The sequence below is a fragment of the Thamnophis elegans genome, chromosome 5, assembly GCF_009769535.1.
Source record: "Thamnophis elegans isolate rThaEle1 chromosome 5, rThaEle1.pri, whole genome shotgun sequence".
NCBI classification, from domain to species: domain Eukaryota; kingdom Metazoa; phylum Chordata; class Lepidosauria; order Squamata; family Colubridae; genus Thamnophis; species Thamnophis elegans.
Genome location: NC_045545.1, coordinates 32,582,967 through 32,605,168, shown reverse-complemented (window position 1 = coordinate 32,605,168; position 22,202 = coordinate 32,582,967). Strand labels below are relative to the sequence as shown.

The window sequence follows — 22,202 nt, the reverse complement described above, 5'->3', positions numbered from 1 at the left end:
TCTGCCTTTGTCCTTAAACATTTGGGTTAGTTGACATGAATAATGGCATCACTACCTATTGTGCTCACCCTTCCATCTTGGTTCAGAGATTTTTTTTTAATTGCTAAAAGATCTGGCTTAACTTCAGATTTCTTTACATTTATTCCACCATGCATTTCTTAGAATAATTTGTCTAATGACAAATTATGGAGAACATGAGTGCATGCCCACCCTTTTGTGCCATTCTGGTTTGTTTTTAGATTTTTAGATTTTGCCGAACTGTTGATTTGTTCATATACCAATGTGGTTCTAATTGCTATTTATGAAGATTGTGCAAAACATTTGAAATTGGCATTTTGTAAGGTATATGACCATGAGTGAGCAGCTATTTGTTTTCTAAAACAGCTTTTTCTCTGATTTCCTGCATGGAGACAACTGGAAATGGTCTTCAAAAACCTTCCAACACTTTGTAGATGAGATGCTACTTTCATGACTGGGGAGAAGTCCTATACTCCCATTAACTTATTAGTGAAGTGTCGCTGTAGAATGCTCTGAACAGCATTACTACTTGCTTTTTTTCATATTGAATTTTGAGGATCCTGAATTCTCTAAAGTGGCAGTATATAATATTTTCTATGGCTTATCACACCCTCTGTTATAGCTACTTTCAAATAATATAAAGCTGCAATTAAATCTTTGCATACTGGCTACCAAAAGTCTCATTTCCTCCTTTTTATATTATAATGTGGTTATTTTGGTACTTATGGTACAGGAAGAATAATTAATTCTTCATAAAAACCCTTTTCTAATTTAATTAATATTATGTGACTCTACCTTTGTCTGTCTCCTCTCCGACAAGTATTCTGCAAATATCATTTGACAAATGTCTTTTTAGATTGCTCTTTATTAGACATGGCAATAGCAGTAAGACATATAAACCGCTTCATAGTGATTTATAGCCCTTTCTAAGTGATTTACAGAGTTAGCATATTGCCCCAAACAATCTGGCTCATTTTACCGACCTTGGAATGATGGAAGGCTGAGTCAACCTTGAGCCGGTAAGAATCAAACTGCTGGCAATTGGCAGAATTAGCCTATAATACTGCATTCTAACCACTGTGCCACCATGGCTCCTGCTATTCACAACTCAAAGTCAAAGTGTTCCTATTGCAATAACAAATTCTCAAGAAAGCATTCAAATATAGCATCTTTCTTCCAGCATTCTACCACAATGTACTATCATACCATGGGACACTTGCCCAAATGATCCCCCCGAGTGTCTATGTAGAAAGATAACTTGTAAAAAATAAAAGCTATAATCAGTTCTTCTGTCATGCTATCTTTCAAGACAAACTGAATTGTTAAAATCCATCCATAGCTATAATTCATTCAGAAACCATATGTTTCTGGAGAAGCTTGGAAGGAAAAACAATGAAGAATTGTCCATGTATTGCTACAATAGTGTTATCATCATATGATTTTAAATAACCAAATATTTAAAAACACTTTTAAATCAGGGTGGGCAATCTGTAGCTCTAGATATATTTGCAGCCCTGATGTTAATGTTTTGTAATCCACAGTGTAATTTCAAAGCCACTTTGCAAGCAATAAGCTCTCTATGTAACTTCTCCCATCCTAGCAACAGTCAATGTAAGGCAGAAAGTGCAAGACTTGGGATTTGTCCAATTTAAACATGACCTCATCTATAAACATGACCTCACCTCAAGCAACCCACTCTATCTTATGCATTTTTTAAACTTAATTTAATGCAGCCACAATAGAAACACGACAAAGGTGACTTTGGCATTTTGACTAATAAACTCCCAAACAAAATTAAGATTTTCCACGTTTGAAATTCAGATTTAAAAAAACATAAGCTCTTTCTTCCTCTGAAAAGTGAAAAAGAAGCAATTTTGATAGAGATTTCTCCCATTCCTTACTGCTGACCATTCCTTCACAATTTAGATTTTAAAAAATCTGCACACAATGTCAAATCATATGCTTTACATTGATTTATTTAATATTTATTTTAAGTTGCACACAGATATATAAACACGCAGCTATGTGTCTCTTTCTATCTCTATATGAAATAAAATGGTAATACAAGCAGCGTAGTTCAGTACATTGTTAAAATACTAAAACTACGGTATTCTCAATTCCAAATGAAATTGCAAGCAAACCAAGAAAAGGTTGGATAAAGTATATAATGAGTTGAAGCTGGTCACCAGGCCAGAGTTCTCATAGTTACTATATGGGTCTACTTTGTTTTGCAGGGTATTATTAAGACCAAGACAGAACACACACAAAGAACTTGGAATGTGTAGAATTAGTCAAATAAATCAAATCAATATAAATCAATTGTACAGATATTTACTGGATAGCACAATAATTTAGACTAGGATTGAATTATAACAAAGGGCAAATCTTAAATTTATGCAACTGAAAAATATCAAGCAGCTCTACTGTTTATCTATATCCCATCTTTATTATTTTTACAAATAATTCAAGTTGGTGAACATATTCAACACATCTTCCTTTTCCTAGTTTCCCCACAACAATAACTCTATGAGGTGATTTGGACTGAGAGGGAATGACTGGCCAAGCTCACCCAGCTCACTTTCATGGTTAAGATAGCACTTGAATTCATGGTTTCATGCTTTCTAGCCTTACCAGTAGACCAAACTGACCCTCTATTTAAGTAATGCATGTAACTCCTATCCACAACTAACTCTTACTGTTTGCATTATACACCTACGCTTCTTTGAACTGCTTCAAGCAGTCTCTGAATTGCCTACAAAGATGAAACTGGACATTCTTACAAGTATGGATTCCAACAACAACTTACATTGTTTTTCCTATATGATATAGGAAGAATTTTGAAAAATAAGGCTACTTATCACTATTGATCTCATAGAATGATGTGGCACATCAATGGTTACAGGACCAGGTATGTGTAAAGTGATGCACAGTGAGGCAAACCCTTCTAACCTCACACATATACTGATAGAGGACTAAGTGATTATAACTATTTAGAAAAAAGATCTGGGGTCATAATGAATAATTAGTAGCTTTGAGAAAGTCAATTCAGTCAGAGGGATCCTTAGGAAAAGAACTCAAAATAAAACTGTCAACTCTGTAATGCCTTTAAGCAGACCTACGGTATGTCAGACTTTGAAAAAACTGCATAGTTTTGATGGCCATATTTGAAAAAGGTTATAATAGATCTAGAGAAAATGTAAGAGAAGGCAGTGAAAACGAATTGAGGGAAATCAAACACTTGCCTTTAGGAGAATGCTAATGTATCTGAGAATGTTTAGAATATAAAAAGACATATAAGGAAACATTATCAATCATGCATGTCATGGAGAAATGGGGGAGGGGGAATTTTCCAAACACAACAATCAATGGCTAGTGAAAGAAACTGGTTTAGAAAAGATTTAAATAAGCAAAAGAAAATATTTCTTCACACAGTGCATAATTAAGCTAAAGAGCTCATTACCACAAAAGACGGTCAGGTCCTGACTCCAAATGCAACCCAACTGGTTATTGATATCAGCTCGGTCTCTCCTTCTTCATTGTACCACTCCCATCCACTGCTGCCACTACCACCATCATTGGTCAGGTGCTTTTCAGACTGATCCAGGTCATCAAACCTGGGATCGGCTCAGAGACTTGACTGGACTAGGAGAGTATTCAATCTAAAATAATTTGTATTTCCCGTTGCCCAAGCAGAAAAGCCCACAAACATATCCTGAAACCAGAGGAGAGGGTGTGTGATTGCATGAGCCTAAACTGTCCAATCTCTGCTGGCCTAGTACCACCCCTGAGAGAGAATTAGTTTGTGAATGGTTGGTGAGGTGCATCAAATTGTATCAAACTGTATCCATACCAAATCCATGGTGGGATAAGCAAGAAAACAACAACAACCCAATACATGTATGGCTGTTCAAAGCTGTGTTTTAAGATGGGTGGCCATATAAATCTTTTAAAAAACTATTTTAATGATGGGATAGCTAAATGTAATTGAAGTCTTCCTCAGTATGAGCATTCCAAAGCAGAAAAAGGGGGCTGCCAGGGCACCTATCCCCAGTTTTAAAGAAATAACCCTTTTCTTCTTAATTACATCAAACAATTAATGACTCTAATTCATTCCTTAACTCCCTCCAAGATATGACCTTAGGCAAAAAGGCCAGAGAGAAAACTGGCAACTAAGAAGCTGATGAATTTACTTTTTAATAAAAAAGGAAATAAATAGGTGTAATTTTAAATTAAAAGGGAAATCATAATAGAAATTAAATGATCACCTGCTACCCAGAAAAAGAAATAAAAGTTTCCTCATCCAAGACATTAAAATATATCACCACAGTCACATTCAACTCAATGCAAATGCACTAAGTAGTATAAAGGACCAAAGTGCATTTCAGCAACCAGCTAAATAGTCTACACAACATTCTTTAAATTTCCCACATCTTTTGGACTAGTAATTCACCATCAAGAATATTGCCAAGGAATTTATTTTAAAAAATAGGATTGCCCTATGAAGATTTTTGAGAACATATGTTACTGCTGCATCCCTTCAGAAATATCTTTTATTTTTAGTTGCTAGATATTATCTTCTACTGAACTATTTTTATGTTAGCCTTCTTTTTAGCAGATAAAATATATGATCCAAGGCTCTATAGAAAACACATTGAAGACTTTTCCTTCCTTTTTTTCCCCCTCCCAATTTGGAATTCAGCAGCTTAGCAACTTAGCAACTATACCATTAGAACAATTATGACATTCGGGACTTTTTCATTAAGAGAAGCAACTAAAAGAAAGAAGAAAGACATGGAAAGATTAAGTGAGAGAGAAAAAAATAAATGGATTAAAAAAAAAGAATGGGTAAAGCATTATTTCCCACTGCCCCATTAATAAACTTGCAGAGCATTATCTAGTGGAATAATGAGGAGCTCAGAGAAGTGGAAAAGAATTGAACTATTTAATTTACTGTAAACTCTGATATGAGGGAGTCCCTGGTGCTCTCTGACACTTGGTTGTTTTCTAGCAGACTTTTCATTATCCAATGTATCATTACTGTATCATCAGTGCAAATTCAGACAGGCGGAATAGTTCTGATTGTTTTTAAAGAAGCCTAGAGAAACATACAATCAGGATGGCAATCTGCTGTCACAGAAACAAAGAATTACCATATTTTTCAGAGTATCAGACACTCCGAAGTATAAGACGCACCTAGCTTTTGGGGAGGAAAACAAGAAAAAAAATCTGCCTCTCCCTCAGCCTCCTAGCAATTTGCCTCTTGCAGCAAACAGCAAACAGTCCATTTCAGTTACAGTACAGCCTGATTAACACAAGCAGTTGATTGTCGGGCCTCCCAAGGATTGCCATAGCCTATTGTTGCCTCTGCACACCCATTTTTGGCTTCCACATCCCATTTTAAGCCGCACAGCCCATTTTCAACCCCCGCACACCCTGTTTTCCACCCATTCCGGGTGGCAGGGATTAGAATGGGCGGAAAATGGGGTGCGCGGAAACCAAAAATGGGATGTGGAGGCTGAAAATGGGGCGTGCAGAGGCGGCCATAGATAATGGCAATTCCTGCAGCCTGAAACAGCTGATCCTTGGGAGGCCAATCCAACCACCAATCAGCTGCTTGTGCTAATCAGGCTATGCTGAAACTGAAACAGGCTGTTCGCTGTTTGCTGCAAGGAGGCAAATTGCTGTGAAGCAGACGCCAAAGTGTGGGCGAGGCTACATTCAGTATATAAGAGCATCCAAATTTTCACCCTGTTTTAGTGGGAAAATGTGCATATTATACTCTGAAAAATATGGTAACTACTCCAGAACAATAACAGGAGATGGATATTGCTCTTATGGTTCTCCATTTCCGTGGGCCTGTGTTGAGGTTAAATTACATAGATTTTGGTCTTATAAATATGATCTATCTAAAGTTGTTACAAATATTACAAAAGATAAAGCTGATGTCTCAAATGTTCTTGCTTTTTTTCTTAAAGGATTTCAAGGGCATTTAAAAATGTGTTTTGCTGAAAATAATGCATTATTCACAATATTTATAATGCTGGTTATTTTTGAGAATTCTGAGATTAAAGGAGACAGGAGTGGGTTAATAATAAAGGCACAGAGCAAAATCATAGCTTCCAGGCCAGTGTTTTGAACACAAACCAGAGAGGGGGGAAATCAAGCAATAATTTAAAATGTATTGAAGGAAGTAGATCTCAAGATACCTAATGTGCCAAAAATTGATTGAACTTTCTTAGTGTCCATGTGCATAAATGCAGATTATTTCTGTTTTACAAAGATTGTGTATGTTGCTTGACCATTGTTTTTTTTTCTGCTAGAGGGAACAACTAGGAAAGTCATGTAACCTCAAACCTAGGTTTGTTTAGTATTATAGCTGAGGTGGGGTACTTCTTAACTATCTAGAGAATCTTGATTTATGTTTCTAGATTGTGAAACAATGAGGGAGCTGAGATTAAAAGCTGAATTAACAAAACTAAGGAGGAATGATAGGCCAGAACACACCAATTTATTTCTGACATCAAGAAAAATAACTGAATTAGCATGTTAGATTAATTTTGACCAAGCTGATTAGATAGAAATATTATCAATGCTCATTCTGAACTATCTATACTCATCTTATTTTTGTTGCCTGCATCATTCAGGTTAACTTTTTTACATAAATACCATTCTACTCACAAGCTCTGAGTAAGAACACTTATGATAAAGGTGTTTATCATTTTACAATAAACACAGTATAAAATGATGGTGCATTGTAAAAGAACTGCCACATTCCAAATGGAAATGTAGTTATATTAACTATAATATTTATATAAAAACATTAAAAAGATCTGCCAACAGAGTTTCCATTAAAGAGTGACAGTTTCATATTATTATTAAATGAAAGAAAAAGAGGTTTCCTTCTCTGATACTCATTTCACAATAGTATTTTGCAAACCCTACACTTGCAATTATTTACATATTGTGATATAAATTTGTGAACTATAAAGAAAATCTGCTCTAAATGTTCTTCAAGAAAGAAGGTAAAGGATATTTGCATAAGTACTGGTAAATGTATGAATACTGTTAACAAATATTAATCTGACAAACAAGGGAAGAAAATATGTATCTTACAGGAAATATTTTCTGATGAACGTTTTTAAAAAAACCTCACCTTTCTGCTGGAAATCTTCTCTAGCAATTTTAGGACATCTTGTCTCCTGTGTTCTTTGGAGAACAGGAAATCTCTCAAAGATGCTAGATCGTTTTGGAAAGAAACCTGTGAGTTCAGGTGGGCTCCTCTGAATTTCAGCATTGTCGCTGCTGTTACTGACAGTTATTTTAAAAGACATTTGGGAATTCAAGAAAGTATGCCACTGTTGGAAAAGTTGACTTGGAGTAGCTTCTTCATAGGAATAACGTGACATTTGTCATGGACTTCAGAGAATGCTGTGCTACTGTTGGATTTCTACTACCTCATCATGCATAGTGTGTAACATGCCTCTTCAAGACGGACCCTTCCAAATCTCTTATATTGAGGAGTGCACAAAACAGCAAAATACAGAGCAATGAAATCTGTCAATAAATGGGAAATAAATTAGAAGCAGCCTTTTACTGACTGAACTCATACTTTTAAACTTGCCACTCATTGCTGCAAGAGAAAGGTGACCACAAAGAAATGGGTTTTTAAGCTAGAAGATAAATTGGTTGATTGGTTTTAATTTTAAACTACTTGCTGCAAAATTATTAACATCAGAAAACTGGAAAGTAACACATTTTTGTACCCTTATAGACTTCAAACAGAGCAGTTGCACTAGTTCCACTGCAATTCAAACAAGCTGTCCTATAAAATTTTTAAGTCAAATTACTATATTGTAGCATCAGCTTCTCTGGTCAAACCCAGATGGTTTGCCTTGTGATCCTGGATTTAACTCTATTCATTAACTGGTGTAATAACCCAAACAACTCTAAAGAAAAGTTGCATTAGAAGAATATTCTGTTTATTTTGTTAATGTAACTTGCTATTCATTATGTAAAGTACAAACTTAGCAAGAGATTCATTGAACTATGTAACCATCCCTCTATTCCAGCATGTTATGATTTCTCTTCCTTAGATGCAGAAAATGAAGAGATTATTTATTGGTTCAAGCTGTGTCTTCAGTAGTTAATTGCAATTACTAGGAAAGGCACGATTTTAAACACAAAGTAGCTAAACAAGTATGCCATGAGTTATAACTTACATTATTAAGTGGCAGGATTTAACACCACCATCCAGCATAATTCAGCAACCTAACAGCTTCCTTCCATTTCCTGATGATTTACGACAAGAGCTTTCTAATCAGATGCACCAAAAAAAAAGAATTTCCCCTAAATTTAAAACTCCAAACGGATGAATCAGTCGGTGTCTTGACCAGCTATAGCTTTCTACCACTATTCAACCAATGCCCAATATAATCTAAATTAAAAGTCTGTTTATAGAGAACAATACTACCAACCCAAAACCTGGGGTTTTCCAAAGAAAATAATTGCAGTTGGATGTTTGCAGCCAGAAGAAAGTTTAAAGAGATTCTGTGGGTTTTCTTTCTTTTTTTTTAACAGGACAATCTAACTTTTTTCTCCTTTCAGGAAAAAAAAAGAGCGGGTGTAGGATTTGGATGCTTCGATCCTGCCGGTTCCTTCCTCAACATTCACTAATCAGGCTAAATTGCAACAAAAGGATGTAAGCAATATAAAATCCCCACTGTTGGTGCAAGACGATTAGCGAAGAGAAAGATGGCTTCACCCTTCCCGAATAGCAGAACTGCCTACATCTTCGTCTTTTATCTTCACTGTCTTAAGTCGATTAAACGAAGCCTTCTAACAGAAACCGAAAGCTTTTTATCATTCAGGAACCAGGCTGGCCTAATAACGTAGTAGCTAGCCGGGTATCACAAAACAGATGTTCCGCCAATATTTAAAACCCAGCTCCTCCAATCCAGCCGGGTAGGATACTTTCCCCTTAGGAGAATAGCGGAACTGGGATTTCTCTCATCTAATCAGTTGCAACACCAAGAAATTGGGAAAGCCGCCCAAACACACCCGTGCCCTGCAGGTGAGAAAGCGAGTCCACCTCTCACTCAAGAGAACTACTACAGGGTTGCTCTTGCCCGGGTCTACACGCACACAAACACACACACACATTACCCAAGGCAACGACGCTGGCACATAGTATCACTTCGCGCGAGCGCTCCCGAGTTCAATCTGTGGCGCGAGCCGGCCGGCCCCTCGCTTAACCTCAACTCGCCCGTCGCCCGGTGCTTCTCCCGCGCCGCCAAACTCCGGGTTAAAGCAACCTGGTGATTGCCCTTCCGAAGAGCCGGTGGCTGAGCAAAACCCGGCCCCTGAGCCAGATTGGGCGGCGAGAGGAGCCGCCGAGGGACCCGCCTCCTCGGTGCGAGCCGGAGAGTGAGCGTGCAAAAGGGACAGGCACGCGTGCAAAGTGTGGCGCCCGTCGGCACGTGGCCCGGCCACTCGACACTTTTGCCCCTGCGCTCTTGACCCGCCTCACCAATTCTCTTAGGAAGGCTTTCACCAAAAGCCAATCCGCAGCACTCTCATCGCTGCACAATATTGGCGTGTTGGTTTTTTTTCTTTTAATCTTTGAGCGCTAGCGCTTCCTCAATCATTCAGAACTGAGGAAGCTTCTTGGAGCTTGAGAAGCGAAAGGTCTTCAAGGAAAAACAAAGTCCGGTTGCCTTTTGAAAAAGCACTTTTGGGATGAACTGTCCTGGAGGACTGAAAATCTCCATGGATGTTGAGCACTGATGATGTTGCCTAGTTCGGTAATGAAACTTTTGCAAGGAAACCACTAGGCTTAGAGAGAGCATCAAGAACCCCACAGTTCAATCCTGAGCTACAAATATTCCCTTCTATTGATATATAAGTGAAGGGACACGGTGGCTCAGTGTCTAAGACACTGAACTTGTTGATCAGAAAGATCGGCAGTTCAAATCCATAGCACCGTCTAACAGTGAGCACTAGTTACATGTCCCAACTTCCTAGCAGTTTAAAAGCATGTAAAATGCAAGTAGAAAAATAGGGAGCACCTTTGGTGGGAAGGTAACAGCATTCCGTGCTTAGTCATATGCCGACCACATGACCATGGAGACTTCTTCGGACAGCGCTGGCTCTTTGGCTTTGAAATGGAGATGAGCACCGCCCCCTAGAGTCGGGAACGACTAGCACATATGTGCAAGGGGAACCTTTACCTATGCTGTTCAAAAGGCTGGGGTTTGTATTTATCCTATAAGAAGAAATAACAGGACTACATTTCCCAAATTTCTCATTAAATTGAGCGAACATCTATTCTTGCACATAAACACTTCCTCTGAATAAGGCCTTACTATTTATTAGGTAACATACTAGTTATGCTTTTGCAAGACTGGTTCACCTGCATGAAATAGGATTGCACGTAATGAAATAACCAATCGGCTAACAAGCTTGCCCTTCAAAACAGCAGGTAACATAAGGCAAAATAGGTTCTTCTCAGTATCAAAGTTCAAAGTGGGAAAACGGAGACTAAAACTCACCACATAAACAATTCATTGCATGAAAAATAATTGAAAATGGCTTGTATGAGAATTTATCAATCCAGCATATAGTATTAATTCTTATTCCCCACTCCTGCCAATGCATGCAAATATATCTTGCTTCTAAAAATATTAACTTGAATAATGACAGTTTAATCAACAGCAAACATCCAAAATTGTTAAAGGGTTTGGACAATATTTCCCTCCCTCAAATTGCTGCAACTTCAATATTTTGCAGATTTTAATAAGTCTGTCAGTTTTATTACTTCATACAAAACAGTGCCAATTTTAGAAACTATAATAATATTACAATCAGTTATTTCCCGAATCATTCCTAGCATTCTATCGAAAGCAAAAATAATAGCACAATCCCTGAAGACATGAAACAGATTTTTTTTTAATCTAAAGAAATAATATACCAAGTGAACTACAATTGTATTACTGTTCTTCAAATGCATCATATAATAAGACCAGAAAATGTATTATAGATAGTCCTTGACTTGATGATTTGTTTAATGACTGCATTGCTTCGTGACCAAAATTCCCTTCCCAATTGTGTTTTTAAGTCAAGGACTATCTGTGACTGGACCCAATTTTATTAACATTTTTACCACAACCATTAATTAAATCACCACAGTTGTTAAGTGAATCTAGCTTCTCTCATTGACTTTGCTTGTCGGAAGCCGGCTGGGAAGGTCACAAATTGTGAATAGAATAACAGAGTTGGAAGAGGCTTTGGAGGTGTTCTAGTCCAACCCCCTGCTCAAGCAGGACATGCTATACTATTCAGAAAACCAGCTGTCCAGTCTCTTCTTAAAAGCCTCCAAAGATAAGAGCACCCACAACTTCTGAAGGCAAACTGTTTCACTGGTTAAGTGTTCTCCCTGTTCGGAAATTTCTCCTTAGTTCTATGTTGCTTCTCTCCTTGATTAGTTTCTATCCATTGTTTCTTGCCTTCTGGTGCTTTGGAAAATAGGTTGATCCCCTCTTCTTTGTGGCAGCCCCTCAAATATTGGAACACTACTATCATGTCAACCCTAATCCTTCTTTTCACAAGATTAGATAATCCCAATTCCGTCAATACAACATCCTATACATTTTATGGTTACTAAAACATCCTAGATTTATCAGCAATCAGATAATCATAAGATGTTGTAACTGTCCTAAATGCTAGCTGTTTGCCATGCACCCAAGTTTTGATCATTTGACCATGGGGGTGGCATTGTGGTCATAATTTTGAAGGCAGGTTCTAAATCACATTTTTTAGGATCATCATAACTCTAAACTATCATTAAACAAATGGTCATAAGTCAAGGACAGCATATAACCCTAAATCGTTGTAATATGTTGTAAACCGCCTAGAGTCACACTGTATCAGTGAAATGGGCAGCATAAATCAATCAATCAGTCAATCAATCAATCATGGAATCAGGAATCTTCCAGATCTTAGAATACCAAAAACTAATTAAACATTCACTTTTGTTAGTCCTACCCAGCTCTCATTAGTCCTATCCATCACAGCCAATTATTAAAAATTTGAATCTTACTGTATATGGAGAGTGATATCATTTTATTGATTTATTTAAGCATCATTCTATAGTCACCAATCTCAACATAGTTTTTCTAGCAACTCACACACAAAAAAGCAAATAAAACATATTTTAAACAATATCCCAAAAATATCATCATATGTCATGTGTCTGTGTTCTATCATTAAAACACTCAGCAAATCCCATCCTATGTAGCTATTTTCTTTTTTTCAAATCAACCAATAGCAATAGCAATAGCAGTTAGACTTATATACCGCTTCATAGGGCTTTCAGCCCTCTCTAAGCGGTTTACAGAGTCAGCATATTGCCCCCACAGTCTGGGTCCTCATTTCACCCACCTCGGAAGGATGGAAGGCTGAATCAACCTTGAGCCGGTGAGATTTGAACCGTTGAACTGCAGATAGCAGTCAGCTGAAGTGGCCTGCAGTACTGCACTCTAACCACTGCGCCACCTCAGCTCTGTAACTAGGTAACTAGGTCCTTCTGTCTGTTAACATATTGACTATATCATAAATGCAGTTAATAATAAAGAACCTGGAAGGAGCAATATATACAATTTAGACAAAATAATAATAAACCTACTTCTAAAAATGTTAAAATATTTCAGAAATATATCAGTCAAAAAGCATTTAATTCTGTTTTTGCTTTAAAAGATTTAGTATTCTTTACTCTGACGCTTACCAGAAGCTTGCTTTCTTTATAATTAATTGAAATTAATGAGTTAATAATGAAAATTAATAAAACAAAACAAATTACAGCCAAAATGTTTTGCTTCCGTGTTTTCTTGGGGATTAGGTATTTATAAAGTTAATTAGCTTTTTCTGGGAAGCCATGTGTAATATTGACCAATGTGAATTTATTATTAGTCCCGGGAGAGATGAGTATTCCATGGATAAGCAGTCTTCTTAGTGACAACTCTTGTTAGATGAATCATTTCAAGCATTACCTAGACATTTTTTCTACAAACAAATTAAATAACCAAGGGGATATCACACTACCTTGTCTCACCCCCTCCTCAATATTGAATCATTGCTAATTGTTCTACTTGCCCTTTTGGAAGCCTTATTCCTTGTAGTATTACTTATACCTTATACATTATTGATCAACTTCCAGCTTCATATTCATGCAAAATATGTTGTACTTCATGCCTATGTGCTTTATTGTACTCTTTTTCATTCAGCAAAATTACGTTAGTTTTCCATCATAGATATAATTGGTCTGCTGCTCTTGAAAAAGCAAAACTCTGGTTTTCATCGTCACTGCGATAAAGCCCGTATTTTCCATATTTTACTTAATGTCACTTTTATATCCTTTAATTGAAATCCTCCAAACATCTTCCCTGCTTATCCAATTATTTTCCATGTAATTTTTTGCATTCATTCTTGCTATTTTTTATTTGTTCTTAATTTTTTTCCAATTGTCAAGTAAAGCAGCTATTTTCAAATGCACATTAAACAGTCACTGCACAAGCAAACCTCCTCCATTTCTCCAGTTATGCTATTTATACCTGGGCACTTTAATTTTTCAATATTTTCATAGCACCTATGAATTACATTTGTCCTTAGGTTACCTTTTTTTCCCTGTGACCATATTAATACTTTTCTTTCATCCTAATTTTTGTAGTAATTCTTTCATTATACCCTTCTCTATTCTTATCTGCTTTCTAAAAGGTACTTTCTCATTCACTTTGCCATTTTATTCCTCTTACATTCTATGTAGCAATCATCCATGTGCCACGGCTATCCCCAGAGGACCCATAGATTTCCCCAACCAGTTTATGGCATTAAACGGTAAAGGCTTTTGCATAATGTGTTGTAGTAATAAACACAAGTAGCCCTTGTTACAATCATTCATTTAGTAACCATTCAAAGTCACAACACTGAAAAAAATGACTTATGACCAGTTTTCACAGCCATTGCAGTATCCCCATGTTCACATGACCAACATTTGTGCACATGTTAACTGTATCACCAGACTTAGCTATGCTGGTGTTCCATGCAGGGGTGAAATCCACTTACCATCGGAAAAACTGGTTCGTTCGAAATGGTTGCATTTTTTTTACTACCGGTTCAGGCGAACAGCTGGCATCTTTGCTACCGGTTCGATGAACTGGTCTGGACTGGTAGCATTTCACTCCTGATTCCATGCTATGTACTACTGATCAGTTTTGGTACATCTTGTCCAATATAGTACGATTGCAACAGTGCCCAATTTTATCCAAACATTCTCTATGGAACCTAGTATTTCCTGTCTAGAAACTACCTTACAAAACAGCACTCTGTTGCCTTCATCCCACCAACTTGGAGGTGCATGTAATGTACTGACACACATTCAGGAAAAGCAAACAATTGTTCTTAGTTTGTCAACAACATCAACTTCATGTATTACCCGTCAGCACTAAGATTTCACTATCATGTTTAAAACAAGTTTAAATTTAAAAAAAAACTTAACATTTGGGTTTCTTTCCAGGAATGTTAAAAAGTTAACACACATGACATCTTCCAAGTCCAGATTACAACAACACTTGAGGTGCATTCTCCATCATTCAACTGTAAATACACAATTTTCTCTCAACAGGAACATTATTTATGTGCTAGTAATTATTTTTGAAGAATTTATTTATTTATAAAATTTATAGGCTACCCATCTTATCTCAGTGTAACTCGAAGCATCCGAACAATGACACAACTGTCTAGCAGAAAATACAGAAAAGGTACCTATCGGAGTCCAAGCAAATCTCAACCAAGTTATTTCACTGCTTGAAGAAGGCAGGAAGCCGTGTCCCTCTTCTGTAGCCAGAGTACATTGTACCAAACATCTGCCAAACTATTTCAGCAGAAAATCCCATGGAACCCTGCCTCCTTTGCTTATAATAAAAGTGCAATAATAGAAAATCAAATAATTAATAATCGGCTGCTTTTTTCCTACTACAGAGCTTTACAGAAGCAGTTGTTTCCATCTGCCCAGCCCTGCAATTGCAGTTTTCCAAAAATTTATAGTGAAAATACAGTGTAGTGCTTTGATGTGTGCACAAATTGTACAAGAATCTCTGGGAAGGCTAGATAAGCTACTAGATAGGAGCACAGTTTTTTCAGCAGTTGGTGTTTGTGTACCATAAACCAGTTGACTAAATACACAGCAAAAATTTCAGATAGCTATTGCTTTTAAAATCCCTCTGCTTTTAAATAGTTATGACTATAATAAGAGGTTGTTAAAGAAAAATGGATTTCAAACTGAATTCATCCAAGTGTTATGCAAAATCCAGGTTTTTATCTTTTATTTCAAATTAAACTTATCAAGCAGCCACTAACATAACCTATTTGTTGGGTTTACACATTAGAGTGATCCACAAGCAAGCAAGCAATATTAGAGTTATATGAATCCAGTCTGTCATATATGTGGATACAAGATATTAAAATACCATCTTCCTCTGATGAGCCTACTATAAACACTATGTTGCACACACACACAAAACAACAACAACTCTGAATGCTGGTAACACTGGATATTCTGTGTATTTTTGCTGCCATCTGACAATAGTTTAGGTTTTTGCAAATTATCTAATTGTTATTTTCTGATAATGCTTTGATCCTGAGCTAGTTTGGCGTACTGAGCCACTTTGATATAGTGGTTAAGGCACCGGATTAGATACTGGGTGATTCTGACTTCTAGTCCAACCTCAGGCACACAGCCAGTTGGGTGACCTTCCGCCTGTCACTCTTGCTCAGCCCTGAGAAGCAAGCAATGGCAAACCACTTCCAAATCTTGCCAAGAAAACTGCAGGACTTAGTTTAGGCAGGAGTCAACCCTGACTTGAAGGCACACTTTGCTCAAATAATGTCTTAGTCCAAAGTAGAATTCTCAAACAATGCTACTGAGGAAGTAGAATGAACTTGAAGGCCATCCGTATACAAGAAATCAGATGGAGAGTGTTATTATTGTATCATTCTAAGGGGAACATCTGGGCTTTAAAGAGGTGCAGCTTTAATTGTGGTTGAATTGTGCAGCCACCATCTTGACTTTTTTTTTTCACCTCCCCTGCAGATAGATGCCTGTGCTGCAGACTGAAACTTCTTTACAATCACATATTTTAAAGGACTACTCTATACAAGTTAATCTTTTATATTCTCTCCAAAATGGTTACTCTATCTGAAAACAAATTATGGTTTAGATAAATATAATACCTCAGAGTCTAAACATTGAACAAATCATTCAAGATAAATAGTCTAGGGGTGGATAATTTTTGAGCCACAGGTTAAATGTAATCTGTTTTTTTTTTGTCTTATCCAGAATTATGTCATGCTCCCTGTTTGTAGGTTTTACATATGCTAGCTAATTTTAACTTTTCCCTAATTTATGCCTCACCATCTCGGTTTTTTTTCTCAGCCCATGCAAGTTATTTTTTTCTGTGTCTGGCTGAAATTACCATATCTGGGTTGTAAAAATTTGGATAACTAAAGGATGTAAGAACAAGTTCACATTTTGCAGAAGATATATCCACGGAGTAGCTCTTTCTAAGCAAACAAAAACATAGTAATTCCAAGAAACCTAATACTGGTTGACATTCAACTTTTAAAATGTTGGTTCCCCCCCTTAACTTACAGAATTTTATAAGTTGTTGGAGAAAGGAAAGTTTTCCTATCATTTATGTCTGGAGTTTCATGGTTTTCAACTCAGAAGCTAAGGCCTAGATTAGCCTTCCATCATTTTTTCCCCCTAGTTATGTTGAATTATGACTAGGTTGGATGGGATAATGAAAGTTATAACCAAACATCTTGATTGCCCGGGATTATAAAAGTGCTGCCTGGACTATCAACAGAAAGTATATCTGCCATTAAGGGCAGGAATACACTGGCACACTTACACAAAGTGTAGAACAGTGACCTCTTCTGGTAAAAGAAAGTTGTACTTAGAAGAATTGTATTGTGAGTGTGTTGTATTTTTTCTCCAGAGCAAAATGAATAGTATGTTTATCTGATCTCTTAATTTACTTAACTGAAAACTGCTGACAAATACCTTTCACATAGAATGACTCAACATCGTTCCTCTGCAGTGGTTTAAGATTTGAGTTCTCTCAACAGTTTCATGAATTTTAAGTTAATTTGATCATTTGTGAATCATTTTTAATCATAAACTGTCTCAGGATCTTGTTTAATGAAAAGTAGTCTAGAAATGTTTTGGTCAATCAATCTGATTGTGGAATTTCTTATACAAGAGTGCAGAGAAAATCTTGGATCAACTTTTAAAAGATGTGCCAAAAAGCAAACACAGATGCAACCACTTATTTCTAGCTTCGGTAATCTCAAAAATATTAATAAGAATAAAATAAATAAAACATCATTATGGATTTAATGCAGGAACTTTGTGACATTTCTGTTCTGTCTTAAAAATCTGTTCATAAAGCAGTATGTTTCATTAAGCAGCTAAAATGTAAGAAAACACAATTATTATGTGAGGAATAGCACATACTTCCCTGGTAAATAAGTACCTCCTTATTAAATAATTTTTTTTCAAATGAATACAATAAAAGTTCACACTAAGTTTTCTATCAACAGATATTCTGAAAATTGATTAGTTGTTCAGGATTCCTTTATGTGGATGGGACATGTTCATTTCACTGCTTAACTTTCATATAAACAGAAAACTCAAAAATTAAGCAAGAAAACTTAGGGAGGAAAAGTTAAGAAATCTTTTCTTTTAAGTATATACCATATATAAGGCAACCTACATTAAATTTTCTGCTCTAATTATCTCTGTTTCTACAAATATGACATCCAACTCTTCATATTTGGGATGGATAATGAATGAATGAATGAATGAATGAATGAATGAATGAATGAATATCAAAGAAAGGGTGGAAATAATGTGAAGTAGCTAATTTACTTTTAGGATGTAATGCCTTCTGGAAACTGTTTTTTCCTGCCAGTCATAAAGAGCACTATACTATTCTGATGATTTTGGAAAACAATAACCATTGTGTTATCTAACTCTGGATGGTCTTTTTATTGCTGAGTTTACACCACTGTTACAATGGTCAGCTTTTTCTGTTCTCTTGAACAGCCAGTTTTCCTTAGTCGAATCAACACACAAAAATCAACAGGTTGGAGAAATAATATGGGGAAATACTTTAATTTATTCACAAAGGATTTGCCTTTAAGTGGAATATATTTAACCACATTTATTATTTCTATATGAGCAAAAGAAAGCAGTGGCAAAGGAATTACTCCTAGCTTAAGAAGACAATACTACTTGAAGTATTTTCCACAATAATCCTAGCACAAATTCTTTTAGTAAAAACCTTTAAGAGTCTAACCTTTTGTCTAACATGTTTTCAAAACAAGTTATTTAGATAATTGGGTCTTATAAGCTTCTCCAAATCTCCAGCAAAAAGATTTCCAAAACTAACAAAATGAAAAGGCCCATGTTAAGGCCCATTTCAGATTTTAACCTCAAAAATTACTTCTATTCTGAGATGGCAGTATGTTCTTAGTGATCCTGTACACTCATCATTCTGCTATAGAGAAACAAATGCTGAATATAATGCTACCAATAGGTTTTTAGAATGAGCAAAAACAAAATCTGCACAATTCCAGATTAGCTTTTTATAGATCAGAATTTCAAATAAAGCAAAAACTGTATTTATGTTCTACATGTTAAATATTATAGTGAGAGGAAAAATTAAATCAACTGGCCCAGGTTCCTATGGATCATCAATCTGTGATCAAATGTTATTGAATTCAACCAAATGCAAAGATTGACATTTAGAATTTAAGTGCTTTGTGGGATCATTGTAAGAAATGATCAATAGACAGATTCAAATTCAGTTTTTAAACAAGGAAAATCACTCGTTTTTAGAATTTGCAAGACTGAAACTGAAATAAATTATTATACAAGTTCTGGAAAAGTTAAATGTGTTTCCCCCCTCCCCCAAATTAAGCAAATTATTGAATAGCTAAAAAATAAAATTGGTGGAAAAGTTACTGTATGGATTTAAGAGAAATGTCATACTTAACATAAAGTAAGTTTAGGTACTGTCTTTTGAAATTAGAAGCCAATAAACATTCCGTGCTCCAATACTATCTTCAAACTGAATTTGAAACTTTTGGTAAATTATTATTGATCAACCCGCTCGCCCTTGGTAAATAGGGAATTGTAGAATTTGTTCTTCTAATCTATTCCCAAAAATATTAAATATGAACATATTATGACGAGAACTATTGTATGTAGGAATAGGAACGTCTTAACTTTTTCGTATTTTGGAGCTGGATACCTATGCTCTCCTATTTGACCTAGATTAACACTTCTAATAATGATGATTGTTTCCAAGCCCAGAGTTTTTCAGATATATAATACTGCAACTTAGAAGCAAACATTTCAACAAGTTTAGAGGCTCACATTCTGCTTTGAATGAAATAAAAACATATCTAATTCTGTTGAAAAAAAATCATGAGAAAACTATGAAAGCACTTAATTAGAAAGGTTCTCCAAAATATTTGCAAATCTAACAAAACAGAAAATCCTCAGGAAATTCTTAAGGCCCATTTCAGATTGCTTGCATTCAATCATTAACTGAAACCACTGAAAGACCACTGAAAGACCACTGAAAGGGTGGGCCAGATCATCCCACTTAATGGAGAAAGGATAGGTAAAAGGGGCAATGGGACAGAGGCTCCTCTGTACAGTACTTGATTACATTGTTTTAGAAAATTTTCCAGCGTCTTGAATAGAACTAAAGCAAAGATTAAGGGAACAGCAAAAACCATATGGCACTCATTGTTGAAATTGATGGTAACATTATAACTCATTGTGATGTGCTAGTTAGACGGATGCATATTATTGAGGACAAAGAAAAGCCAAATTCCCAGAGATGTTATTTAAGCAACCCCGTGAAAAAAGTTCCTAAGTTTTCAATAAGGCATAACAAGTATAGAATAGAATTAGACATCAGATTGTTCTTTTGGGTACAATATGTTTTAGACAGTTGATTCTGATAGAAGCACAAGAAAACCTAAAAGAACATGGCAGACTGTGCCAGTCTATAAAGTCCAGAAATCTAACTCACAGAGGTCTTCTCTATTCTGATTCCACCATAAAAATCATTAGTTGTACGATTTTAGAGTCTTCAATCAACAGTCAATTGTTCTGACCCCCCTCGTCCCACACCAACACACACTCCGAGCCAAAGATAAGTTATGGCATTTAATTAACAGACAGACAGGTCCTTGGCAGCAAACTGGCACAGACAGGCTTGGGCAGCATAAACACAGATAAGGCTTGGCAGCAATCCAGCCTGCCAAGCTCACGGTAATGTCCTCTGACATTCAATCCTGCGTTGACTTCTGCAAAGAGGGGCGTGTGCACAAGGAGTATTTTGATAGTCTGGAGAGGAGCCTAATGACCACCAGCTGAATGCAATTACCTCCTGTAACTGTGGAACTGTTCCTGACGCCTATTAGTTCTTCGATGCTGTGCATCCAGGAACAACTCACTACTGGCATCCGGCTCACTCTCTCTTGTCTCCTCCCCACTGGTCCAAGGCTCAGGTGCCTCCTGGTGGCCAACCAGCCTCTCTGCGCCCATTCGGAGTTGGAACCCTGTTCAGGGTCCTCCACATCCTCCAGAGCCGACTCATAGGGCCCCTCGATGTCAGAGTCTGGTGGCAGCTCCAACGGCTCCTGCTGGGCCACAACAATCAATGATCCCCATGTTTTGAGGAATTCTGTGAGTTGCATTCCCTTCTTTTCAGAAGGGTCTTTGATTGAAGAGCATGTAAAAACCTCATCTGCGGTAATCGGTCTCTAGCCAATGGCATAAACCAGTGGTTCTCAACCTTCCCAATGCCGCAACCCTTTAATACAGTTCCTCATGTTGTGGTGACCCCCAACCATAAAATTATTTTATTTGCTACTTCATAACTGTAATTTTGCTACTGTTATGAATCATAAGTGTAAATATCAGATATGCAGGATGTATTTTCATTATTACAAATTGAACATAATTAAAGCATAGTGATTAATCTGCCAATCTTGGTTTGGGAGATCAGCCAGGCTGGGATTTTCCAGGATAAAACGACCTCCCTGCCTGCCTCCAGGAGCAGTTCGTGGTTTACGTGAGTTTCACTTTATTAAGTTTACTTTTTTTACATTCCGTTCCCCCCATCCACCCACCATTTTTTTCTTTTTCTTTCCATTCCTCCCTCCCTTTTCTTCTTTCTTTCCATTCCCCCCTCCCTTTTTTCTTTCCATGCCTTTCTTTTTCTTTCTTTCCATTCTTCCCTTTCCTTCTCTCTTTCTTTCCATTCCTCACCCCTCCAACCCTCCCTCCCTCCCTCCCTCTCTCTCTCTCTCTCTCTTTCTTTCTTTCTTTCTTTCTCAAGAATCGTTACAACCAGGAGTGGGAGCGCATAGCGGTTAATTCGTGTGAGCAATCGATTTAACAGAGATTAAGAAGTTGCCCTTTAAATGAGATTTTAAACAGGGGCTTAAGATACATAGAACTGTGCTTACGTCCCGAGTGGAATTCCTTGGGACGGAAGGAATGGGTGGGCAGGGCCTGTCCTCCCCTCCGATCTCTCCTGCCAGCCCTTCCTGGGGGCCAAAAAGCCTCCGAGCTCAGTTTAGCCCGCAGGACAGGACCAGCGGCGGGGGCGGTAAAGGCAGCATCCAGGCCCAAGGCGGCTTGAATCCCGGCATGTGCCGGCCTGGACGAGAGCCCGTCCTGCTGGCTGAAGCGGGTGGCCCAACTGCCCCGCCGGTCTCCTGCTCTCTGGGCGTCTTCGATCCCCTGTGCAGGCGACTGGGCTGAAGCAGCACTGCTGACCGCGCTCACTTCAGACGTCCGTCAGAGCCAAGGTTGCTTCGCCATCCAGTGCTCTTCATGCACCTGCCTCTTCAGGACGCGCTCCTGAACATGGATGACGCCGGTGGAGGTGGATGGTCTTAGGCAACCCCTGTGAAAGGGTCGTTCGACCCCCAAAGAGGTTGCGACCCACAGCTTGAGACCGCTGCCATAAACTCTGGAAGCCTATTTTATCTGTATGTATGTGGCAAACTGGGTGACAATCAGATCTGTGAGAATTTAACTTTTC

General features: G+C 37.3%; 1 protein-coding gene across 1 annotated transcript in view; it reads right to left on the bottom strand.

Annotated features, from left to right (window-relative positions):
- GLIS1 (GLIS family zinc finger 1) overlaps nucleotides 1–7,646 on the bottom strand; it is a 300,120-nt gene extending 292,474 nt beyond the window's left edge. The window contains 3 exon segments of the mRNA XM_032217837.1: nucleotides 7,172–7,372; nucleotides 7,375–7,465; nucleotides 7,617–7,646. Coding sequence (XP_032073728.1) covers nucleotides 7,172–7,372; nucleotides 7,375–7,465; nucleotides 7,617–7,646 — 322 coding nt within the window.
- Between the last annotated feature and the right edge of the window lie 14,556 nt (nucleotides 7,647–22,202).